Here is a 25,894-nt window from a genome sequence, read left to right on the forward strand (position 1 = left end):
CACTGGGTTCCCTTGCTCCAGTCCGGAACTTACCTCTTCCTAGAAACTGATCACATTAGTCTGACAGGAACGGTCCCTAGTAAACCCATGCTGATATTGGGGTCATGAGGTTATTCCTCTTCAGATACTCCAGTATAGCATCCCTTAGAATGCCCTCCGGGATTTTACACAGTAGAGGTTAAGCTTACTGGCCTATAATTTCCGAGTTCAGTTTTTGTCCCCTTAAAAATAATGGTCCATCAATGACTGTACTTAATTCCTGCAGTACTCAGAGGTGTATCCCATCCGGGCCCGGAGATTTGTCAATTTTAGTGATTTCTAGACGTCGCCATATTTCCTGCTGGGTTAAGCAGGTGACATTTAATGGGGAATTTTTGTTATCAATTATCATATTGTCTGCCATGGGATTTTCTTGTGTAAATACTGATGAAAAAAAGTCATTTAGCATATTGGCTTTTTCCTCATCCTCATCCACCATTTCACCCAGACTATTTTTAAGGGGGCCAACACTATCCTTTTTTAGTTTCTTACTATTTATGTAGTTAAAGAATATTTTGGGATTATTTTTACTCTCTCTGGCAATGAGTCTCTCTGTCTCAATCTTTGCTGCCTTAAATTGCTTTTTACAGAATTTATTTAATTTTCTATATTTATTTAATGCCTCATCATTACCTACTTCCTTTAATTCTCTAAATATTTTCTTTTTGTCACTTATTGCGCCCCTTACAGCTCTATTTAGCCATATTGGTTTCCTCCTATTTCTAGTATGTTTATTCCCATACGGTATATACTGTACACAGATCCTATCCAGGATGCTAATAAACATCTCCTATTTTCTTTGTGTATTTTTATGTCTCAGGATATTGTCCCAGATAATTGCACCAAGATCATCTCTCATCAGTTGGAAATTTGCCCTCCTGAAATTTAGTGTCCTTGTAACCCCTCTACTAAACATCTACTACACATGTTGGACATCCCTTGGGGCTTTCCGGATCTTCCGGACCTTCTTCCCCAAGGGCCGGTGATCCATCTGCAAAGTAAGAAACTTGCACTTGACAGAATGGAACTTGAGAGGTCACTTTTGAGCAATAGGGGTTCTCTCCAAACTTAATTTCCACCCTCCTATAGAGTATGAAACCTGTAACTACCAGAACATATGGTAGAAATTGGAAAAAAGGTTATCTCAGGCTCTTCTTGGGGCTGAGAAATTCCACTCACGGCCATATTAGAATTTCTACAGAAAGGCCTGGAACACTGATTGGCCAAAAGTGCCTTAAAAGTTCAGGTTGCGGCACTAGGAGCACTGTACCATTATGACCTGGCTGGGAATCGCTGGATAGCTAGATTTATCAAGGCTGCAGGTAGATCCAGACCCATTCTCTCTCAGGGTGCCCCTTCCTAGGACCTGAATTTGGTCCTCTCAGCTCTAACTAAGGTTCCTTTTGAACCTTTATCAGAAGCCCCGCTGAAAACTTTTTCCCTTAAAACTTCCCTTCTCGTGACTTTAACTTCGGCGCGCAGAGTCAGTGACATCAAGGCACTATCGGCATTCCCACATTTTACTCAGGTTTTAGAGGATAGAGTTGTCCTTAAAATAGACCCGGCCTACCTTCCCAAAAGTGGCGTCACATTTTCACAGGGCTCAGGAGATATCCCTCCCTGCCTTCTGTCCCAAAACCCAAAAATAGTAGGAAGAAGCTTTGCACACCCTAGACATCAGGAGGTGCATAATCCAATACCTATCAGCAACACGGGAGTGTAGGAAGGATAGGTCTCTCTGTGTGTGCTTTCAGGGACCACGAAAGGGGCAGAAGGCAACCAAAAGTACACTCGCAAAGAGACGCTATCACACTTTCATACTCCTCATGGGACAGTCATTCTGGAGAAAATATAGACTCACTCGACAAGATCAGTGGCAACGTCCTGGGTGGTAAGAGCCGGAGCCTCAATAGAACAGATATGTAGAGCCGCCACTTGGTCTTCTCAATCTACATTCTTTAACCACTATCGGCTGGACCTAGCCTCCTCTTCAGACCTTACCTTTGGCAAAAGGGTTCTGGAAGCAGTGGACCCACCCTAATCTGCATATCTCTGCAATTCTCTCCTTGGTGCCGTCATGGGGAGGATTAATCTGAAAGTTCCTTCAGTGCTCTGTAAAACAACTGATGCGGGAGAGAGGCACCGCCTTTTTATCTGTAGGTTTCCTGTCCCTGGGGGCAGATCCCCTCTCTCTGTGGTGCCGTCATGGGGTCAGAGAAATACCGTTATCAGTAAGTAACTATATTTTTTCCACAAAAATGATCTTTAAGCCCCAATTTTTTTTTTTTTTCCCAAGGGTAATAGGATACAATAGACTGAAAAATGCGTTGTTTTTTTTTCACAACTCAACGTTATAATTTTCGGTGAGGAACTTGGAGGTTCACGGTGCTCAAAACATATCTAAATAAATTCCTTTGGAGGTCTAGTTTCCAAAATGGGGTCACCTGTGTGAGATTTCCACCGTTTAGTCACAAAATGGGCTCTGCAAACACAACATGACGCCCACAGACCATTCCATCAAAGTCTGCAATCCAAAATGTCACTCCTTCCATTCCGAGCCCTGCTTTGTGCCCAAACAGTGGTTTTCCTCCACATATGGAGTATCGGCATACTCTGGAGAAATTGCACAACTCTCAGTCTATTTTATCCTATTGCTAAAAGATCAATTTTGCGGAAAAAATTTGATTTGTTATTTTCACGGCTCTACAGTCTAAACGCCTATGAAGCATCTGGGGGTTAAAAGTGCTCACCACACAGCTAGATAAGTTCTTTGAAGGGCCTAGTTTCCAAAATGGGTTCACTTGTGGGGGTTTTCCAATGTTTAGGCACATCAGGGACTCTTCAACCACGAAGTAGCGAATTTTGCATTCAAAAGGTGTTCTTTCCCTTCTGAGCCCTGCCGTGCACCCAGACAGTGGTTTTCCCCCAACATATGGGGTATCAACATCCTCAGGAGAGATTGCACAACAACTAAAGCAGTCTATTTTTTCTTTTTGCACTTGTAAAAATAAAAAAAAAATCGTTGCTAAAAGATCATTTTTGGGGAAAACATGTGATTTTTTATTTTCACGGCTCTACATTATAAATTTATGTGAAGCACCTGGGGGTTTAAAGTGCTAACCATACATCCAGATAAGTTCCTTGAAGGGTCTAGTTTAAAAAATGGGGTAATTTGTGGGGGTTTTCCAATGTTTAGGCATGTTTAGGTGGCCCTTATCTAAGGGCGAGGCCAGGACATGTTGTACATGCATTTCTCCTTGAAAACCTGACAAATATGGGTCCTTTGAGACATTATTCAGAAGAAATGAGTATTTTGACTAAAAAGTTAATTGGAGAGGGTAAAACTTATAAAGAAGTGCAGACAATGATCGGCTGCTCAGCTAAAATGATCTCCAATGCTTTAAAATGGAAAGCCAAACCAGAAAGATGTGGAAGAAAGTGGAAGACTACCATTAGAATGGATGGAAGAATAGCCAGAATGGCAAAGGCTCAGCCAATGATCAAAGACAGTCTCAAGTTCCTTTGAGGACTGTGACAGCTAGAAGACACCTGTGTGACGCCAATCTATTAGCAAGAAGACACGTAATACAGCGGATACAATTTGCCAAAGAACACATCAACTGGCCTAATGAGAAATGGAGAAATATTTTGTGGACTGATGAAAGTAAAATTGTTCTTTTTGGGTCCAAGGGGCTGCAGACAGTTTGTCAGACGAACCCAAACTCTGCATTCAGTTACAGTACACTCTGAAGACAGTGAAGCATGGTGGTGCAAGCATCATGATATGAACATTTTGATGCAGTGACCCCTGTTACAGGTAGGGGGCGCTGCATGGCCTTCCAAGAATACGCATGGAGGCGTATTGCAGCCATAGGAATGCATGGCAATCGCAGGCTTAGCTGTGGTGATGAGTCAAAGTCCGGAATTATTGTGAATGGCCGGTATGTGTGTCGCAGAGGAAGATACTCTGCACGGTCAGCCTGAAGTAAGGATGTTCTGGGACCTGAAGTCCCACAAGTAATTGTGTTTGTTTAATTGTGAAGGGAGGCTGGCAGGGCTAGTTCTGAGAGCTGGGTGGGTCAAACTAGCCACAAACACACACACATCTATGGGAGTGGTTACAAGTATAGAATGTGACCAGGGCGTGGGTCACATGGTCTCTGAGTATGGATCTGAATATTCTGTGCTAATGGTCCTGAAAGAGTGTGTTGCGAGTGCTATCTCCCTGAATAGCACATGGTGGGGCTTTGGACCTGGTGGTCTGGGGTGTTGGATGAACGTTATGAATAGCACCTGGACAGGCTACACGCCTGTGTGTTGGACGGTCCCAGGTGGGGACGGACGTCCTGAATTGCGCACTGTGGAAGGCCTTTGTATTGGGAGGTCCTGGGAGTAGGACTGGATCCCTGAAGAGCACAGAGTGACTGTGGACCTGGACGGTCTGTGTTGGAAGCTCCTGAGAGTGGAGACTTCCTGGAAGCACCTTGAGAGACCGTGGTCCTGGACGGTCTGTGACGGCTTCTGTCCTGTGTGGGGAAGCTACCGTCCTTCGATGGGTCTGGACTGACTGATGTGTGCCTGCCAGGCAAGTTAGTGATTCCCGTAAGGCAGTTTCCCCAGGAGAGTGGACTGACAAGGAGTCAGCAGGTGGAGCAGAGGCTCCTGTAGGGTACCTCAATAGACTGTTGGTGCTTATGATGTTCCATGAACTGTGTGGTAACCCACGCAACTGGTCAGAAGAGGATGAGCGTGTTTAGTTGCCGCAGACTTAATGATGTGAAACTTAAAGGGAACCTGTCACCCCGTTTTTTGAGATTGAGCTATAAATACTGTTAAATAGGGCCTGCGCTGTGCGTTACTATAGTGTATGTAGTGTACCCTGATTCCCCATGTATGCTGAGAAATACATTACCAAAGTCGCCGTTTTCGCCTGTCAATCAGGCTGGTCTGGTCAGGTGGGCGTGTTCACAGCGCTCTTTTCTTCCCCAGCTTTCAGTTGGTGGCGTAGTGGTGTGCGCATGTCCAGAGTTCCGACTTCCCTGCGCCCACGTGAAGACACAGCGCGCGATCTGCGCTGTAATCCCTTGCATCGGTGGGGGCGGCCATCTTCCTGGGGCCGCGCGTGCGCAGATGGAGTGCTCTGCTGCACGGGGCTTCAGGAAAATGGCCGCGGGATGCTGCGCGTGCGCATTAGAGATCGCGGCGGCCATTTTCCCAAAGCCGAGATGCAAACTCGGCTTTGGGAAAATGGCCGCCGCGATCTCTAATGCGCACGCGCGGCATCCCGCGGCCATTTTCCTGAAGCCCCGTGCAGCAGAGCACTCCATCTGCGCACGCGCGGCCCCAGGAAGATGGCCGCCCCCACCGATGCAAGGGATTACAGCGCAGATCGCGCGCTGTGTCTTCACGTGGGCGCAGGGAAGTCGGAACTCTGGACATGCGCACACCACTACGCCACCAACGGAAAGCTGGGGAAGAAAAGAGCGCTGTGAATACGCCCACCTGACCAGACCAGCCTGATTGACAGGCGAAAACGACGACTTTGGTAATGTATTTCTCAGCATACATGGGGAATCAGGGTACACTACATACACTATAGTAACGCACAGCGCAGGCCCTATTTAACAGTATTTATAGCTCAATCTCAAAAAACGGGGGTGACAGGTTCCCTTTAATGTGATGTCCTGACAGAGTGTGTAATGGACTGTTCATGATATGGTTTATGAGTCTTTAATAAACCAAATAGACTGTTTTGTCTGAAAAACCGTGCCCGTGTGCCTGAATGTCGTGGCCAAGCGAGTGTTCCCCAACACATGCGGTAAGCGCTATCTCACAACATGTTTCTCTTACTATGGTGCCGGACCTATTTACCACATTCCAGGGATCATGGACCAGTTTGCATATATTAAAACACACCAGTAAACAAGCAAAATCTTGGTTCCAGTCCAACAAAATTGAGATCACGGAGTGGCCAGTCGAATCTCCGGGCATGAATCCAATATAACACTTGTGGTGACATTAAAAAGGCCGTTTCTGAGGCAAAGCCAACAAATGTCAAAAAATTGTAGGATGTAGTCCTAGTCCGAGCATCCTGGGCTGGAATAACAGGTGACCGGGGCCAGAAGTTTGGTGACTATGCAACATGGATGTGAAGCCGTTCTAAAAAAAAAAAAAACTATAGGTAGCAACTAAATACTAGGTTAGTGATCCACAGGAATGATAAATCCAGAAAAAATACATATTGTGAGTCTGTAAAGACAAATGCAGATACTGCTGTTTATTAGAACGGCACAATGTTCATTATTTGTTATTTTCTCTAAAGTAGTTAAAGATTATCTACATTTCTCTTCATGTTCTAAACTAGAGAACAGCGTGCAATGTCCCCAATGCTGGAAATAACAACTAGGAGAAAGACTTTGTGATTAATTCATTTTTGTGAACGCACTGCTATTATTTTGAACACTACTTTATCATGGCACAGGTGTAGTGTTTTTGATGTAGTTTATCACAACCCTGTTTGAAGTTAGTTGGTTTCAAAAGAAATTGAAAAGTCAGGATAAAGGGAAACTCTGCTGTTATTGTACAGAAATTCACACTTGGCCTCACTGCACATTTAATGTTGTGGATCATAAAAGTGAAGTTTGGCCAGAAAGACTGGACCTGGTCTTGTAGGGACCATATGAGCACATTCAGCAGCACAGAAGGGAGAGAAGGTAGATTCATCCAATAAAATCTCAGGGTTCTAGGAATCCAACAGCATCATTAACCTCCGCTTTCTCTTACCGGCCCATCATAATACTTTTCTTCAAGTGATTTTCTAACTTGTCAGTACATTCTACATACACTGTCATTTGGCTTTGCAGATCTGGGCAGGTAACGATCAGCTTCTCCTAATCCCAGGGGGTAGGTGAATTATCCAGGTTGTAAGCTCTATATACAAAAGCTTTCAATGCCCAAAGTGATTAGATCAGTTTTGGGTGGAGGAGAATTTTGTGGTCTAGAGGCGAAATGGTGATCACATGATTGAGATATGGCGGGACTACACCACCGATAAAGCAGCCACAGCCGGTGACTGAGAAGAATCTGTGACTTCTCTGCATTTAGTGGTTACTACTCACCTGGGTAGTCATATGTAGGAATCTCCTCTTTACACCGCTCATCACCCCTCACATATGTCTCTGTAGTATTAATATGGGTCAGATCTTCACCCTGAAACAAATATTGTAAAAGTCACAGACAGATGGAGAAGTCACATATATAATCAGCTCTAATCCTGCCATCTCCACCGTTCTCATTACACAAGTATAAAACATATAATACTGGTGGATAAAACAAGACTGAGCACAAGACCTTCACAGCCATCTACACATCATAGGGGAGATCTCCTGACACCTTCTCTCCACCTACCTGAAGATCCTGAGGAACATTGGGATCTTCTTGTTTACAGTCCTGTGGAAGAAGAGGACGGGGACATCTCTCTGGTGTTGTCCTCTTACTGGATAGATCTGTAGGAAACACATACAGGGACTGAATTTATTCTTTACATACAGATAATTATAGGCCGTGTGTATTTAGTCCTATTACCTGGTGATGTGAGGGGCTGGGGAACCTCCATCATGACGTCCTTGTACAGATCTTTGTGTCCTTCTAAATACTCCCACTCCTCCATGGAGAAATAGACGGCGACATCCTGACATCTTATAGGAACCTGACACACAATGATACCGTCATTCCCCCGATCCCTTCATAGCGTTACTGTATAATGTCCCAGCATTCCCAGCACTGTCACCTCTCCAGTCAGCAGCTCAATCATCTTGTAGGTGAGTTCTAGGATCTTCTGGTCATTGATGTCCTCATGTATCAGGGGGTGAGGTGAAGGCCCTGTGATTGGGCTCAGGGGTCTTCCCCATCCCTCAGACACAGGGTCCTGACAGCGATCACTAGAGGTCTTCTTCACTACTGTGTAATCCTGGTTATGGAGAGACAAATTCATAAATTTCACTACAGACATTTCCAGAGTCCTCACCTCTCCAGTTCTGTCCATCTGTTATTTCCATAGATAAGAATGATGTAATGTGACGTCATCAGAATCTCTCACCTCTCCAGTAAGCCGGAAGAGGATCTCTAGGGTGAGGTGTAATATCCTCTCCGCCATCTTGTCTCTGTCCATATCAATCCTTGATGGGTAAATCAGGAAAATTCTCTTATATAGAAGATCTTCACTGAGAGGATCCGATATTGTAGAGATCTGAATGAGAAGATGAGCCGATGTAACATCATAAGAATCCTGTGTAATAATACAATTACTGGAGATAATAAGGGAAACATATGAGGAGATTTATTATTTTACAGTATTTAGTTTTCTTCTTTACATCCACTAATAAAACCTATATATTTAGGCCACAGACAACAAGCAGTTTCTCCCTCGGAGTCGGCAGCTGAATACGTTCCTCATAGACTCATCTTCCATAACGCTAATTCTCGTCTCATTTACCGACACTGGAATCGGCATTAGCAATACTGCGGGAGATATTCATTACACGTGACAGGAGAAATAACTACTTCATGATGAGGACGACATCTTCATCTTCTACTACGGCTCTAGAAACAGATTTGGGCAGAGTCCGTCACTGACTCCATCACCACCGGCCTCTATATGAAGGTTTCCCGTCTTCCCCGCACTGGAATCTTCTATCACGTTAGATCTCAGCTCTGATTCACACACAGAAGTTTGAGGCTTTTTTTTAGGAGATTGTTGGTAACAACCAAGACAGGAGATATATGAGGCCAATGTCTCCATGTACAGGGTTTATTTTTCTCGGGATATGATGGTTTTTCTTTGGTACATTCCCCCCCATTAGAAGGGACACCTGTGGATATTGGGGTCTTTACCTGCTACAGTCCTGGTGGGATTTACTCGGTAAAGTGGACATTGGACAAATCTCACCATCAATTACCATCAGACTGAAGGAACATCGCTCCTCTATTCAGATCCAGGATGAAATCCACTGCGGCTCCTGCAAGAAAAGAATGAGAAAGAGCAGAAGTTGGGTGAGACCACCGAGGCCTGAGATTTCTATGGCTGCTCTGTGCGCACAGGACCTGTGATGAGGTCACAGGAGGGGAGGAGTCAGGGGTCACATGATCAGGGGCCTCAGTGTATGCAGGACTCTGCTGTGCTGGTTGTCATGGTGCTGGATGAGGGGAAGATTATGTGTGGGGTCAGGAGGGGTTTACAGTGTGGATGTAGCAGAGCCGTGTGTGTACGAGGTGTACGGAGCAGAGCCGTGTGTGTATGAGGTGTACAGAGCGGAGCCGTGTGTGTACGAGGTGTACAGAGCGGAGCCACGTGTGTAAGATGTGTACGGAGCGGAGCTGTGTACGAGGTGGATGGAGCGGAGCCGTGTGTATGAGGTGTATACCCACTGCTTCAGTCGCAGACCCCTCTGTGTACGCTGTATACCCCCAGCTTCGGTGGCTGACCCCTCTGTGTACACTGCATACACCCGTATATCCCCAGCTTCGGTCACAGACCCCTCTGTGTATACTGTATACCCCCAGCTTCGGTGGCAGACCCCTCTGTGTACACTGTATACACCCAGTTTCAGTCTCAGACCCCTCTGTGTACACTGCATACACCCGTATATCCCCAGCTTCGGTCACAGACCACCTGTGTACGCTGTATACACCCGTATACCCCCAGCTTCCGTCACAGACCCCTCTGTGTACGCTGTATACACCCGTATACCCTCAGCTTCAGTCACAGACCCCTCTGTGTACACTGTATACACCCGTATACCCCCAGCTTCGGTCACAGACCCCTCTGTGTACGCTGTATACACTCGTATACCCCCAGCTTCGCTCATCGACCGCTCTGTGTACGCTGTATACACCGTATACTGCCAGCTTCAGTCGCAGACCCCTCTATGTACACTGTATACACCCGTATACTCCCAGCTTTGGTCGTAGACCCCTCTGTGTACGCTGTATAGACCCGTTTACCCCCAGCTTCAGTCGCAGACACCTGTGTGTACTCTGTATACACCTGTATACCCTCAGCTTCGGTCACAGACCCCTCTTTGTACGTTGTATACACCCGTATACCTCCAGCTTCGGTCACAGACCCCTCTGTGTACACCGTATACCCCCAGCTTCGATTGCACACCTTTCTGTGTACACTGTATACACCCGTATACCCCCAGCTTCGGTCACAGACCCCTTTGTGTATGCTGTATACACCCGTATACCCCCAGCTTCGGTCAAAGACCCCTCTGTTTACGCTGTATACAGCCGTATAACCCCCAGCTTCGGTCGCAGACCCCTCTGTGTATGCTGTATACACCCGTATACCCCCAGCTTCAGTCACAGACCCCTCTGTGTACGCTGTATACACCCGTATACCCTCAGCTTCATTCACAGACCCCTCTGTGTACACTGTATACACCCGTATACCCCCAGCTTCGGTCACAGACCCCTCTGTGTACGCTGTATACACTCGTATACCCCCAGCTTCGCTCATCGACCGCTCTGTGTACGCTGTATACACCGTATACCGCCAGCTTCAGTCGCAGACCCCTCTATGTACACTGTATACACCCGTATACTCCCAGCTTTGGTCGTAGACCCCTCTGTGTACGCTGTATAGACCCGTTTACCCCCAGCTTCAGTCGCAGACACCTGTGTGTACTCTGTATACACCTGTATACCCTCAGCTTCGGTCACAGACCCCTCTTTGTACGTTGTATACACCCGTATACCTCCAGCTTCGGTCACAGACCCCTCTGTGTACACCGTATACCCCCAGCTTCGATTGCACACCTTTCTGTGTACACTGTATACACCCGTATACCCCCAGCTTCGGTCACAGACCCCTTTGTGTATGCTGTATACACCCATATACCCCCAGCTTCGATTGCACACCTTTCTGTGTACACTGTATACACCCGTACACCCCCAGCTTCGGTCACAGACCCCTTTGTGTATGCTGTATACACCCGTATACCCCCAGCTTCGGTCAAAGACCCCTCTGTTTACGCTGTATACAGCCGTATAACCCCCAGCTTCGGTCGCAGACCCCTCTGTGTATGCTGTATACACCCGTATACCCCCAGCTTCAGTCACAGACCCCTCTGTGTACGCTGTATACACCCGTATACCCTCAGCTTCATTCACAGACCCCTCTGTGTATGCTGTATACACCCGTATACCCTCAGCTTCATTCACAGACCACTCTGTGTACACTGTATACACCCATATACCTCCAGCTTCGGTCACAGACTCCTCTGTGTACGCTGTATACAGCCGTATACCCCCAGCTTCGGTCGCAGACCCCTCTGTGTACGCTGTATACACCTTGTGAGATTACGCTACCTGAGTGTGTTAGGGGACACTCGCTTGGCACAAGATTCAAGCACTCGGGCACGGTACCTCACATGAGTCTGGTTTATTAAACTGCATAAACCATATGATGTACAGTCCATTGCAATCCAGCCACGAAACATTAAAGGACATCAGACAGTTCATGTAGCAGTGAATCCTACAAAGAAATTACGGAGTATCAAAGAACCCAAACGTAACAATCTAAAAAATGTAACAAATTTTATTAAATAACATTATCAAAAGCAATAATAACAGACATAACATACAAGGGACACGTCTAGCACATGTACGGCAGACAGCATCCACTGCAAATAACACCACGGGTCTCGAAAGGGCAGGAACTATAGATGGTATATAGGAGGCATATTAATCCATGATAAATATATAAAGTGCATAGTGCTCTTAAAGGACCTATATATACACCTCCTCTCTCCACAAGACTTTGATGCAAATCAAACCTAAAATAGGTAAATGTAACGGTCATCACTAGGGTTGAGCGACCTTTACTTTTATAGGATCGGGTCGGGTTTCACGAAACCCGACTTTTTCAAAAGTCGGGTCGAGTAAAATCGGCCGATCCTATAAAAGAGTCGGGGTCGGGGTCGGCCAAAACTCGAAACCCAATGCAGTGCATTGGGTTTCCATGGTTCCCAGGATCTGAAGGAGCGGAAACTCTCCTTCAGGCCCTGTGATCCATATTTTAGTGTAAAATAAAGAATTAAAATAAAAAATATCGCAATACTTACCCTCTGACGTGCCCTGGTACTAACCGGGAACCTTCTTTCCTTAGAATCAGCCTTCCAGGACCTTGCGGTGACGTCGCGGCTTGTGATTGGCTGCGCGGCCGCCCATGTGACCGCGCGCGACCAATCACAAGCCGCGACGTCACCGAAGGTCCTGGAAGGGCTGATTCTTAGGAAGGAAGGCTGCCGGAAAGAAGCAGGGCGCGTCCGAGGGTGAGTATATTCCTATTAGGTATATACTCACCCTCGGACGCACCCTGCTTCTTTCCGGCAGCCTTCCTTCCTAAGAATCAGCCCTTCCAGGACCTTCGGTGACGTCGCGGTGACGTTGCGGCTTGTGATTGGTCGCGCGAGCGGTCACATGCGCGGCCAATCACAAGCCGCGACGTCACCGCAGGGTCCTTGAAGGCTGATTCTAAGGAAGGAAGGTTCCCGGTTAGTACCAGGGCGCGTCAGAGGGTAAGTATTGCGATATTTTTTATTTTAATTCTTTATTTTACACTTAAATCTGAATTCCGATACCAATTCCCGATATCTTAAACATATCGGGAATCGGTATCGGAATTCCGATTCTAGATTCAAAAGATCGCCGACTTCATGGCCGACCCCACACTGGGGTCGGGTCGGGTTTCATGAAACCCGACCTTGCCAAAAGTGGGCGACTTTTGAAAAATTTCGACCCGTTTCGCTCAACCCTAGTCATCACTGCTTTGCCCATCTTACCCGAAAAATTGTGGTGCCAGTGTGGGCCGCCGGACATGCACTTTATCTATATATTTATCATGGATTAATATGCCTCCTATATACCATCTATTCTGTCACGCGTCCCTCACGTATGGACTGTCCTATGCTCAGCCTCATGAGAATGTTGCCATGTGTGGGAAACTGCATGCAGATATTACTCGAGTCGTACCTGAATTCTTCTAGTACATCCGTATCCACAAGACAGAGTCAGAGAGTAGATTACTTGGCAGTTTATTTTGCCTTGAAGCAAATCACGGTCCACTAGGTAAAAAGACAATTCCTTTGCCAGGTCAGAAAGTATGTCTTCCCACGATGTTCCAATAACAGAAAAAACACAGACAGGAAGAGGCACTGGAACTAACCGGAAAGGCAAAGTCTCCACCCAGGTAATTAACATATACATGCTGAACACCAAGATGACCACTGGGTGGCAACAAATCATAACAAATAAGAATACAATACAACCCGAATGCATTTACAGAACAACTAGGAAAAACCAGACAAAATAATAATGTAAATACATTCGAATCTGCCACTGCGTGGCAGCACACTCCTCGCCTACAATCCAAGGGATTTTACTCCTTTATTAACTGCATTGGAAAATGCCCAAAGTCCATGGAATAGCTGCAAAGGAAAAGCATGAATAGATGCACTTTTAATAGACACAATATGCAAAAAGAACAGTTGTAGTCTTTGTTCATAAAAAGGGCAAAAAGGCAAAACAGGAACAAGTTGTAATGAAGGTGTGAGGCTGCCTCCTGGCGAAAGCCTCATGGAAAAAGAACAACAAACTGTAATCCAAAGTGTAACTGTAATCCACAGGGTTGCAAATCCAAGAATTCACAGCGACACAGGATAACTCCCGCCGTGAACTGATGAAGTTAACAAAGAACTATTCCTCAGTAGGCAAAAGCAAAATCACTTGGTGGATGGGCCTCAAAAATGATTTTGGTTCACCATCTTTAATGAGTATAACCTTTACTTTTCTAACACTGCCGTCATCACTGAGAATGAGTTTATCAATCCGTCCCATAGGCCAGTAAGGACGAGTAAGGTCCTGGTCTTTTACTAAGACAATGTCCCCTTCCTGCAAATTTGGACTTTTATTTTGCCACTTTCTTCGTTCCTGTAGCAGAACAAGATACTCCCTTTTCCATCTGTTCCAGAAATAGTTAGCTAAATGTTGCACACGCTTCCATTGGCTCTTATATATATTGTCAGATGGGCCAACAGGAGGGCTGGGTATGCCTCCTAACTTTTGTGTTAACAGGATGGCTGGGGTTAATATAGTTGGAGATTCTGGGTCTGTAGAAACTGGTACAAGAGGTCTGGAATTAATGATGGCAGCTACTTCTGTTAAGAGGGTGGTCAGCACCTCGTGAATCAGCCTCACAGCATTTGAATCCATAAGCATAGAGTCCAAGATCCTGCGGGTTATGCCAATCATCCTTTCCCAAGACCCACCCATATGTGAGGAATGAGGAGGGTTGAAGACCCAGCTGCAGTTGTTTTCCGTCAACCAGTTTCGCACTAATGCAGGATCTAATTGTAACTCCCTGCATGCCCCAACAAAGTTTGTACCACGGTCAGACCTCAATTGTTTCACTGGTCCTCTTATTGCTAGAAACCGTCTTAACGCATTAATGAAGCTGGAAGCGTCCATTGATTCAATTACCTCTATATGTACAGCACGCACACTCATGCAGGTAAACATCACTGCCCATCGCTTGCTGTTTGCTAGGCCTCCTCTAGTTTTACGCGCTGTGACTGACCATGGCCCGAAAACATCCAGACCTACGTAGGTAAATGGCGGCTCTGTACTGCACCTTTCTGCTGGCAGGTCTGCCATTTGTTGTTGCTCCAACTTCCCTCTCGTTTTAAGACACTGAACACACTTGCGAAGTAGGGAAGAAATGAGTCTCTTAGCTCCCACTATCCAGTAACCCGCGGATCTTATTGCTCCTTCAGTGAAATGTCTGCCTTGATGCATAATCATTTTATGGTGGTGCCGGATTAACAGGGTAGTAACATGGTGATTTTTAGGAATAATGAGAGGGTTTCTCTCCAACTCTGTAAGGGTGGACTTGTTCAAGCGCCCGCCGACTCTTAACGTACCCAGACTGTCAATAACAGGGTTTAGCTTGGCAATAGGGCTGGTCTGGGGCACACTCTGACCTTTTAGCAAACATTCCAGTTCTACTTTAAAAGCGTCCCCTTGCACGATGCGTATAACTATTTGTTCACTTCTGGCAATGTCCTGCGCATCTAGTGACTCCTGACACACATGCCACCCCTGACAGACAGTATCAGCATTTTTCTCACAAAAACATTTTGCAATATGGACTAACCTTGCAATAGCTCGTACAAGCCTCGTCCAGCTCGAGAAATATTCAAAGTGCTGGCGGTCCTGTCCCGCTCTGGTTTTATAAGCCTTGACTTCCTGATGGATCTCAGGATCGCTGTTGGGATTCTGGAGACTGAAGAAGTTGTCCTGAGTTGACTCCTCCTCCTTGTCCAGCAAGAATGATGGGCCTGTCAACCAGGCAGATTTCACTAGGGCACTGGCAGATATTGCCCTGGTAGCGAGATCAGCAGGATTTAATTCAGACGAAACATAGTTCCACTGTTCAGGCTTAGAAGATTTCCTGATTCTTGTCACACGGTTATGTACATACACATAGAAACGCTTGGTTTGATTGTGAATGTAACCAAGGACGACCTTGCTGTCTGTATAAAACTTAACATTGTTCACATTGACATCTAGCTCCTGCTGCACAAAGTCTGCCATCTCCACGGCCAGCACTGCCCCACAAAGTTCAAGTCTAGGAATTGTATGATCAGGTTTGGGGGCTAGCTTAGCCTTGCCGAACAGGAACCCAACATGGTTTCTGTCTGAAGAATCTGTGATCCTTAGATAAGCAACAGCTGCTATGGCCTCAGTGGATGCGTCAGAAAACACATGTATCTCAGATCTTTTACTTGAGGCAAGAGGTATTGGTACATAGCGTCTTAACACATTAACCCCTTCTAAGGCTTGAAGGGATTGCTTCCAGGTTTCCCATTTTTTAAGCTTATTGTCAGGCAGCGGTTCATCCCAATCTTTCACAGTCTCTGAAAGCTGCCTTAATAGGAATTTACCCCGAATGGTGATGGGGGCAACAAATCCCATAGGATCATAGAGACTATTGACTACTGAAAGGACACCTCTTTTTGTAAACGACTTGTTGGCACAGCTGACCTGAAACCCAAAGGAGTCGGTTGACAAGTCCCATTTCAGGCCTAGGCTCATCTGCACAGGTGGCAAGTCTGACCCTAGGTTTAAGTCTTTAAAACCTGGAGCATGGTCATTAGGTTGAAAAGCCTTCATGACCTCTGCGCTATTGGAGGCAATTTTGTGCAGTCTTAAACAAGCTTTGGACAGCATACTCTGGGTTCTTTTTAACAGATCAATGGCTTCCCCTTCAGTGGGCAGGGACTTCAGTGCATCATCAACATAAAAGTCTCTCTCCACAAAGCGCTGAGCATCTGCCCCTCCTTCAGATGCAGTCCTGCGCAACCCATAGGTAGCTACGGCAGGTGAAGGGCTGTTACCAAACACATGTACTCTCATACGGTACTCGATTACCTCCTTACTGGTGTCATTGTCACGATGCCACAGAAACCTGAGGAAGTTTCTATGGTCCTCTTGCACAATAAAACAATGAAACATTTGTTCAATATCAGCAGTGATGGCTACACGCTCTTTTCTGAACCTCAATAGCACCCCCACTAGGTTATTGGTGAGGTTGGGACCTGTAAGGAGCACGTCATTAAGGGATGTACCGAGGTGCTTTGCGCTGGAGTCAAACACTACTCTTATTTGGTTTGGCTTACGTGGGTGGTATACCCCAAAGAAAGGCAAGTACCAGCACTCCTCGTAGGCTTGTAGTGGAGGGGCTGATTCGGCATGGTTGTTGCCGAATATCCTACCCATAAAGGTGACAAAGTGTTCCTTCATCTGAGGTTTGTTGCTTAAAGTGCGCTGTAAAGAGTTGAGCCTAGATAAGGCTTGTTCCCGGTTGCTTGGGAGTTTGGCCCTGGTGAGTTTAAAGGGTAAGGGTGCGACCCAATGACTGGTCTTGTCCTTGACAAACCCACTGTCCATAATATTGACAAACTCCTCGTCTTCTACTGATGGGGCTATCTTGTTGTCATCGTGAGTTGTGCGGAAGACCTGTCCCCCAAAACTGTCATCATAAGGGGTGGGAATGACATCGGGTATCCGCACTATGTCAGAAGGCCCCTCTTTCACTTGGTAATGACAGGGACAGGGTCTGAAGCAGGTAGGACGGCCATTACTCAGAACATAAGTCTTAAAGGAACTCACACAGTCCGCGTGATGCATCCTATCCAGGCACACGTCTCCTACGATTACCCAGCCTAAATCAAGTCTTTGCGCATATGGGGCATTATCGGGACCATTGCACTGCTGGCGCACCTTGTGCATCCTAAGGACGTCTCTCCCAAGAAGGATTAGTATTTCTGCATTCATGTCCATGGGAGGAATCTCACTGGCCAGGTGCCTTAAGTGGGGATGATGACAAGCGGCCTCAGGCGTGGGTATTTCGTCTCTTTCATCTGGCATATCATTGCATTCAATCAATGCGGGTAAGGGAAAGCTCTTTGTGCCCTTAATTGGAGAGATCATGTACCCGCTGGCCCTTCTGCCCGTGGTGTCTACCAGCCCGGAACAGGTCCTGAGAGTGTAGGGAGTGGCCGGTGTCTTTATACCGAAGATGTCAAAGAACTTGGGTTTTGCTAGAGACCTGTTGCTCTGCTCATCTAACATACCGTACATGCGGACAGCTCCCTCTGGCTTCCCCTCTGGGTAAACACTGGCTAAGCATATTTTGGCACAGCATTTGGGACCGGATCCCTCCCCACAGACTTCAGTGCAAGAAGATGAGACTGTTGCTTTAGCAGCTACTGGCCCCTCACCCTCCCCGCCTTGGACTGGTACAGGACTGGGGGCAGGGGTATGCTGGGCAATTCCAGGAGCTAAGGCAAGGTGCATGGCTGTTACATGTCTATTGCTACTGCACTCAGCACATTTGACTTCTCCCGTACAGTCTTTGGCAATATGGTTGGTAGATGCACAGCACCTGTAACATATTCTATGTTTCTTTAACAACTCTCTGCGCTCCCTTAGAGCCATTGCCTTAAACCCCCTACAGTGATGAAGAGAGTGAGACTTGCCATGGAGTGGGCACTCTCTATTGGGATCCTTTTCCCTCGGGGCAGGGAGAACTGATGTAGCAGGAGGGGGCGTAGCAGAAGGGATGTCAGTTTTCTTGACAGATACAGTCCTTCTAATTTCTCTGTGTTTTGGTGTGGTGTTGTCATACCTCTTAGCGGCAGATGGTGGCATTGACACGTCAGGATCGGTGTAGACGAAACTGGGGTCATTTCTCACCCGCGCTTGGTTCTGGACAAACCTACAAAGGTAAGAGAAGGGGGGAAAGGACACACCATAATCTTCCTTGTACTTGGAGCCTTGTATTGTCCATCTCTCCTGTATGCCATGTGGTAGTTTCGCTACTATGGGGTTCACACCAAGAGCACTGTCGAGATATCTCAGTCCAGTTAGGCGTGGGTCCGCCTTAGCAAACTCGAGTTCTGTCAGTAAATCGCTGAGATCCTGAAGCTTGCGAGTTTCCCTCATCTGGATCCTAGGAAAGTTTTTAAGTCTGTCGAGCAAGGCACGCTCAATGACCTCCGAGCTGCCATACGACTCCTCGAGCCTTTTCCAGGCGGCAGCGAGACCCGTAGCTGGGTTTTCCATGTGCACTGACCTTAGCGGTTTGATGCGATTGGTAGACTCTGGACCGAGCCAGCTGATAAGTAGATCAAGTTCTTCCTTAGCGGTGAGGCTTAGATCTGCGATTGCAGCCTTGAAGGTTGATTTCCAGGCCCTGAAGTTCTCTGGACAGTCATCAAACTTGGAGAGGCTAACTTTGATCAGTTCCCTGCGTATCATGTACCTGGCAAAGTCAGACAGATCTGACCTCTCGTTCCTTGTTGCCGCTGAAACTTGTAGTCCCTCTCGGACGGGTAAGTCGTTTGGCGTGTAAGGCTGAGCTGTACCAGGGTGGAACGACGTAGCATAAGGGTTGAGCTGCGGTTTAACCTCTGTGGTAACTGGTGGCTGTAGCTTGAACTGTGGCGGTGCGCTGGTGTTTACCTTGTGGTCTGCTGCAGGTGAGATCTGCTGATGTGTAGGCACATTTAAGGATTGGATTTGAGGTGGAGCCAGTGTCTGTGGTACTGTGACATCTGGTTTAGGCGGTTGCATGAGATCGCTGTTAGGAGGCATGAAGGCTGATTGGTTCAGCACGTACTCAGCAGTGCGATCAGTCGGGCTAACCTCCTCTGTGGGGAGAAAACAGTCTGTATTAGTGCACTGGCGCAACGCTTGTTCAAGGACCTTCACTTTAGCGAAGGCAGCGGCCCTCTCCTTTTCTGTATGGAGGATTTTCAATAGGGCATCTGCTTTTGCCTGTTTGGCTTGGGCCTCTGCTTGTGCTTGTTTGGCTTCAGCTTCTGCTTCTTTCTTTGAGAAGGCACTCCTCACCTCTAAGTCTGCAGCGGCTATTTGCGCTTGGATGAGTTGGTCACTTAAGACTGACCTCCTGGAACTAGTAGTTCTGCATGACCGTAATGATCTGGCTGACCTGGTGATATGCCTGGATGCAGCAGATCGGTGTGATCTGGTCTCCTGTAAATGGACGATGCGGAGGTCTGCTTTAACCTTGGTGTTTTCAACTGACCCCTGCCTCTGCTGGCTCAGTTCTTCTATTTGGGCAAGGGTTAGTGAGGCATCTGGAACATTACTACTTTTCAGAAAGGTGATATACTTGGTAAGAAGCCTCTCATAGGATTCCTGCTTGGCAGATAAACGGTTAATGAACGCTGTTAATTCTGCTGTATCATCACCGTGAGGGAAAGCTGAGATGCATTGGGAGACTCTTTCCCATAGTTCACATAAGTTGCTTTCATATTCACCTTTTGTGTATATGTAACTTTCCACTGCCTCTGTGGATGGGTGGAGTGCCCTTTTTGGTTTTGTGGCTGCATCTGCACTCTCTGTGACTTCTGTGCACACAGGAATGTCCATCACTGTCACTGCATCAGCAGGCGAGCTTATATCAGACATTTTACTTCACTTTGCAATAAAGATGTCCTGTCACTTTAAATCTTTTTTTGAGGCAGAAAGCAGGCTTTAGATGATGCAAGAAAGGAATACAGTCTATGATTAATCAAGATCTCTTTGAGCGCGTGGCGGATGGCGCGGACTGTAAATGGCAGCAAGCTGGGATTTCAACACGTGCTCTCATAAATGGAGGATGAGGAGTCACAGTCACTCATAGATAAGCAGATTGTATGACAAATCGGATAGGATTATCACTTAATAGAGGGCAGATGGGTTCGGATTGTATCTTGAACAGTTGTGAGCACCATGCGGCTGCTAGGTGAGGCACACACACAGACAGGTGTCACATTACACATTACAGTCTCTGATTTGCGCTGGGCTGCTGAGGCTTCAGGCAGCTTATGGGACACACACAATGCAGTGCTGAGAAATCTTCACACAAAGCTTTCTTCCTGAATATACTGTATTGTCTTTTTACTATTCTGTCACGCGTCCCTCACGTATGGACTGTCCTATGCTCAGCCTCATGAGAACGTTGCCATGTGTGGGAAACTGCATGCAGATATTACTCGAGTCGTACCTGAATTCTTCTAGTACATCCGTATCCACAAGACAAAGAGTCAGAGAGTAGATTACTTGGCAGTTTATTTTGCCTTGAAGCAAATCACGGTCCACTAGGTAAAAAGACAATTCCTTTGCCAGGTCAGAAAGTATGTCTTCCCACGATGTTCCAATAACAGAAAAAACACAGACAGGAAGAGGCACTGGAACTAACCGGAAAGGCAAAGTCTCCACCCAGGTAATTAACATATACACATATACATGCTGAACACCAAGATGACCACTGGGTGGCAACAAATCATAACAAATAAGAATACAATACAACCCGAATGCATTTACAGAACAACTAGGAAAAACCAGACAAAATAATAATGTAAATACATTCGAATCTGCCACTGCGTGGCAGCACACCATCTATAGTTCCTGCCCTTTCGAGACCCGTGGTGTTATTTGCAGTGGATGCTGTCTGCCGTACATGTGCTAGACGTGTCCCTTGTATGTTATGTCTGTTATTATTGTTTTTGATAATGTTATTTAATAAAATTTGTTACATTTTTTAGATTGTTACGTTTGGGTTCTTTGATACTCCGTAATTTCTTTGTAGGATTCATTGTATAGTGGAGTTGTTCCCTGTCATTTCTTATGTCCAGTATAGGGTGTTTCCCTAAAAATAGGCTGTATTGATATGCATCGGTGGTATGTGTATTTAGTTCATGTAGCAGATAGGCTTCTCTGCTGTATATTGCAATCCCCTTGTCCGGGGTTACCTCTCAGGAGTTCCACTCCTCACACTGACTTCATGTCAGTCGCAGGTCCTCAACACAGACCGTCCAGGTCTACGGTCTCCAGGTGCTTCCAGGACGACTCCACTCCCAGGAGCCTCCAACACCGACCGTCCAGGTCTACGGTCTCCAGGTGCTTCCAGGACGACTCCACTCCCAGGAGCCTCCAACACCGACCGTCCAGGACCTTGCACAGGAACCTCACAGGTACCATTCAGATCCAAACACAGGAACCATGTGACCCACACCCTGGTCACATTACATACCTGTAACCACTCCCCTGGGTGGGAGTGTGGGTGTGTGTGGCTAGTCTGAGCCTCCCATCTCTCATGACTAGCCCTGCCAATCTCCCATTAGAACTTACACATTTACATGTGGGACTACAGGTCCCAGACCACAACATAACTTTAGACTGACAGCGCAGAGTGTCCTCCTCTGCGACACACATACCGGCCATCTACAATTCTGCCGGACTTTGTCTCATCACAACTATGCCTCCAAGTGCATCTTGAAGTGCACATGCAGCGCCCCCTGGCTGTAATGTTGGTCACTGCACCACAACCTGTATACCCTCAGCTTCATTCACAGACCTCTCTGTGTATACTGTATACACACGTATACCCCCAGCTTCGGTTACAGACCCCTCTGTGTACGCTGTATACACCCGTATACCCTCAGCTTCATTCAGACCTCTCTGTGTACACTGTATACACCCATATACCCCCAGCTTCAGTCACAGACACCTGTATGTACTCTGTATACACCCGTATACCCATACCTCCCAACCGTCCCGGATCCTGCGGGACTGTCCCAATTTTTACAGTCAGCCCCGTGATCCCGGGCAGGACATTACTGTCCCGCACTGGTTGGGAGGTGTGTAATATCACCCGGTCAGCTCCCTGAGACCCTGCACCCACAGAGCAGCACACCATATATTGGCTGCTCTGTTCTGTGCGCACAGAACCTGTGATAAAGTAGTCACAGGATGGGAGGAGTCAGGGTGTCACATGATCGTGAGGACCTCCGGGTACAGGACTCTGCTGGTTGTCATGGCGCTGGAGGAGGGTAAGCGTATGTGTGAGGTCAGGAGGTGTTTACAGTGTGGATGTAGCAGAGCCGTGTGTGTACCAGGTGTATGGATCGGAGCAGCATGTGAAAGGTGTATGGAGCGGAGTTGTGTGTGTAAGAGGTGTACGGAGCCGTGTGTACGAGGTGTACGGAGCGCAGCCGCATGTATATGAGGTCTACGGATTGGAGCAGCGTGTGAAAGGTACGGAGTGGAGTCGTGTGTGTAAGAGGTGTACGGAGCCGTGTGTACAAGGTGTCCGGAGCACAGCCGCGTGTGTACGAGGTGTACGGAGCGGAGCAGCATGTGAAAGGTGTATAGAGCAGAGTCGTATGTGTAAGACGTGTGCGGAGCCAGGTGTGTACGAGGTGTGCGGATCAGAGCAGAGTGTGAAAAGTGTATGGAGCAGAGCCGTGTGTGTACGGAGTGGAGCCGTGTGTACGAGATGTATGGAGTGGAGCCGTGTGTGTACGAGGTGTACGGAGCAGAGCCGTGTGTATACGAGGTGCACGGAGCGGAGCCGTATATGTACGAGGTGTACGGAGTGGAGCCGTGTGTACGAGATGTATGGAGTGGAGCCGTTTGTGTATGAGGTGTACGGAGCAGAGTCGTGTGTGTACAAGGTGTACGGAGCGGAGCCATGTGTGTAAGAGGTGTGCGGATCGGAAAAGAGTGTGAAAGGTGTATGGAGCAGAGCCATGTGTGTACGAGGTGTACGGAGTGGAGCCATGTGTGTACGAGGTGTACGGAGCAGAGCCGTGTGTATACGAGGTGTACGGAGTGGAGCTGTGTGTGTACGAGGTGTATGGAGCGGAGCCGTGTGTGTACGAGGTGTACGGAATGGAGGCGTGTGTGTATGAGGTGTATGGAGCGGAGTCGCATGTGTACGAAGTGTACGGAGCGGACGCTGGCTATGCTGGATCGGAGCAGATATTGCTCCTCGCTCTGACACTGACTGGCACAGGAGACACAGAGAGGTCTTTATCAGTGGCGTATCACAGCTGCAGCGGCGTGAACAGTCAGCGGCGCAGCTCGATGACAGCATTCAGCGCCGTGGTAGTGGAAGCTGCCGGCTGCTGCGAGGGCGCGCGGTGAAAGGTGTGTGTGTGTAGTGATGGAGAAGGCAATGATAGGGGTGGGGTAACTATGTGTGGCCATTATACTGTACCCAGAATTGTGTGGGGCCATTATACTGTATGGAGCATTGTGTGGGGCCATTATACTGTACCCAGCATTATGTGTGGCCATTATACTGTACCCAGCATCGTGTGGGGCCATTATACTGTACAAAGCATCATGTGGGGCCATTATACTGTATGGACCATCACGTGGGGCAAGTATACTGTACCCAGCATCATGTGGGGCCATTGTACAGTATGGAGCATAATGTGGCCATTATACAGTATGGAGCATTATGTGTGGCCATTATACAGTATGGGGCACTGTGTGGCCATTATACAGTATGGAGCATCATGTGGAGCCATTATACAGTAAAGAGCATCATGTGTGGCCATTATACAGTATGGAGCATCATGTGTGGCCTTTATACAGTACGCAGCATCATGTGTGGCCATTATACAGTACGAAGCATCATGTGGGGCTATTATACAGTATGGAGCATAATGTGGCCATTATACAGTATGGAGCATCATCTGTAGCCATTATACAGTATGGAGCACTGTGTGGCCATTATACAGTATGGAGCACTGTGTGGCCAATATACAGTATGGAGCATCATGTGGAGCCATTATACAGTATGGAGCATCATGTGTGGCCATTATACAGTATGCAGCATCATGTGGGCCCATTATACTGTATGGAGCATCACGTGGGGCCAGTACACTGTACGCAGCATCATTTGGGGCCATTATACAGTATGGAGCATCATATGTGGCCATTACACAGTATGGAACATCACGTGGGGCCAGTACACTGTGCGCAGCATCATTTGGGGCCATTATACAGTATGCAGCATCATGTGGGCCCATTATACTGTATGGAGCATCACGTGACGCCAGTACACTGTACACAGCATCATTCGGGGCCATTATACAGTATGGAGCATCATGCGTGGCCATTATACAGTATACAGCATCATGTGGGCCCATTATACAGTATGCAGCATCATGTGGGCCCATTATACTGTATGGAGCACTGTGTGGCCATATTTTTTTGTTTATAATTATTGTTTACGAAACATTGTGATCAGAAGTGCTAAATGGGTGTGGTTGGGGCGTGACTAGAAACTTGCCGCGGTGCCCTCTTTCCCTTCCTCGAAAGTTGGGAGGTATGCGTATACCCCCATTTTCAGTTGCAGACCCATCTTGGTACTCTGTATACACCCGTATACCCTCAGCTTTGGTCACAGACAGACCCCTCTATGTATGCTGTTTACACCCGTATATCCCCAGCTTCAGTCACAGACACCTGTGTGTACTCTGTATACACCCGTATACCCCCAGCTTTGCTCACAGACCCCTATGTGTGCACTGTATACACCCGTATACCCCCAGCTTTAGTTGCAGACCCGTGTTGGTACTCTGTATACACCCGTATACCCTCAACTTCGGTCACAGACCCCTCTGTGTACACTGTATACACCCTTATACCATACCTCCCATCTTTTGAAGATGGGAAAGAGGGGCAATTTTTAGGCCACGCCTCTGACCACACCCATTCATAACTAGTCACACCCATATCCATGTCCCAGCCACACCCATTTAGCACTGCTGATCACACTGTTTCATAAAGAATAATTATAAACAAAAAAATATGGCCACACAGTGCTCCATACTGTATAATGGCCACTCATGATGCTCCATACTGTATAATGGCTGCACATGATGCTCCATACTGTATAATGACCGCACATGATGCTCCATACTGTATAATGACTGCACATGATGCTCCATACTGTATAATGGCCACACATGATGCTCCATACTGTATAATGGATGACTGCACATGATGCTCCATACTGTATAATGGCCGCACATGATGCTCCATACTGTATAATGACTGCACATGATGCTCCATACTGTATAATGACCCCACATGATGCTCGATACTGTATAATGACTGCACATGATGCTCCATACTGTATAATGGCCGCACATGATGCTCCATACTGTATTATGACTGCACATGATGCTCCATACTGTATAATGGCAACACATGATGCTCCATACTGTATCATGACTGCCCATGATGCTCCATACTGTATAATTTCCATATATGGTGCTCCATACTGTATAATGGCTGCACATGATGCTCCATACTGTATAATGGCCACACATGATGCTCCATACTGTATAATGGATGACTGCACATGATGCTCCATACTGTATAATGGCTGCCCATGATGCTCCATCTATATATATAATTGTCTAAG

General features: G+C 47.0%; 2 protein-coding genes across 5 annotated transcripts in view; both read right to left on the bottom strand.

The window, feature by feature from the left end:
- LOC138663462 (oocyte zinc finger protein XlCOF22-like) overlaps window positions 1–25,894 on the bottom strand; it is a 94,951-nt gene that overhangs the window by 12,868 nt on the left and 56,189 nt on the right. The window contains exons 1-8 of one of the 4 annotated variants that reach the window (XM_069749673.1): window positions 13,075–13,302; window positions 11,467–11,575; window positions 8,997–9,056; window positions 8,138–8,287; window positions 7,829–8,008; window positions 7,624–7,747; window positions 7,447–7,544; window positions 7,158–7,248 (exon numbers count right to left, since the gene is read on the bottom strand). In XM_069749673.1, the coding sequence (XP_069605774.1) occupies window positions 7,158–7,248; window positions 7,447–7,544; window positions 7,624–7,747; window positions 7,829–8,008; window positions 8,138–8,287; window positions 8,997–8,999 (646 nt within the window). In that variant the 5' untranslated portion in view covers window positions 9,000–9,056; window positions 11,467–11,575; window positions 13,075–13,302. Of the gene's footprint in view, window positions 1–7,157; window positions 7,249–7,446; window positions 7,545–7,623; window positions 7,748–7,828; window positions 8,009–8,137; window positions 8,288–8,931; window positions 9,057–11,466; window positions 11,576–13,074; window positions 13,303–25,894 lie in introns of those variants that run through there. The other 3 variants (XM_069749674.1, XM_069749675.1, XM_069749676.1) reach the window with 3 other exon arrangements.
- LOC138666473 (uncharacterized) lies at window positions 13,305–20,097 on the bottom strand. The gene is made up of 2 exons (XM_069754695.1): window positions 15,254–20,097; window positions 13,305–14,219 (listed from the first exon to the last, which is right to left on the bottom strand). Exons 1-2 carry the CDS (start codon window positions 20,095–20,097, stop codon window positions 14,123–14,125), a joined length of 4,941 nt encoding a protein of 1,646 aa, XP_069610796.1. The 3' UTR covers window positions 13,305–14,122.

Source organism: Ranitomeya imitator, chromosome 2 (genome assembly GCF_032444005.1).
Source record: "Ranitomeya imitator isolate aRanImi1 chromosome 2, aRanImi1.pri, whole genome shotgun sequence".
NCBI lineage: Eukaryota > Metazoa > Chordata > Amphibia > Anura > Dendrobatidae > Ranitomeya > Ranitomeya imitator.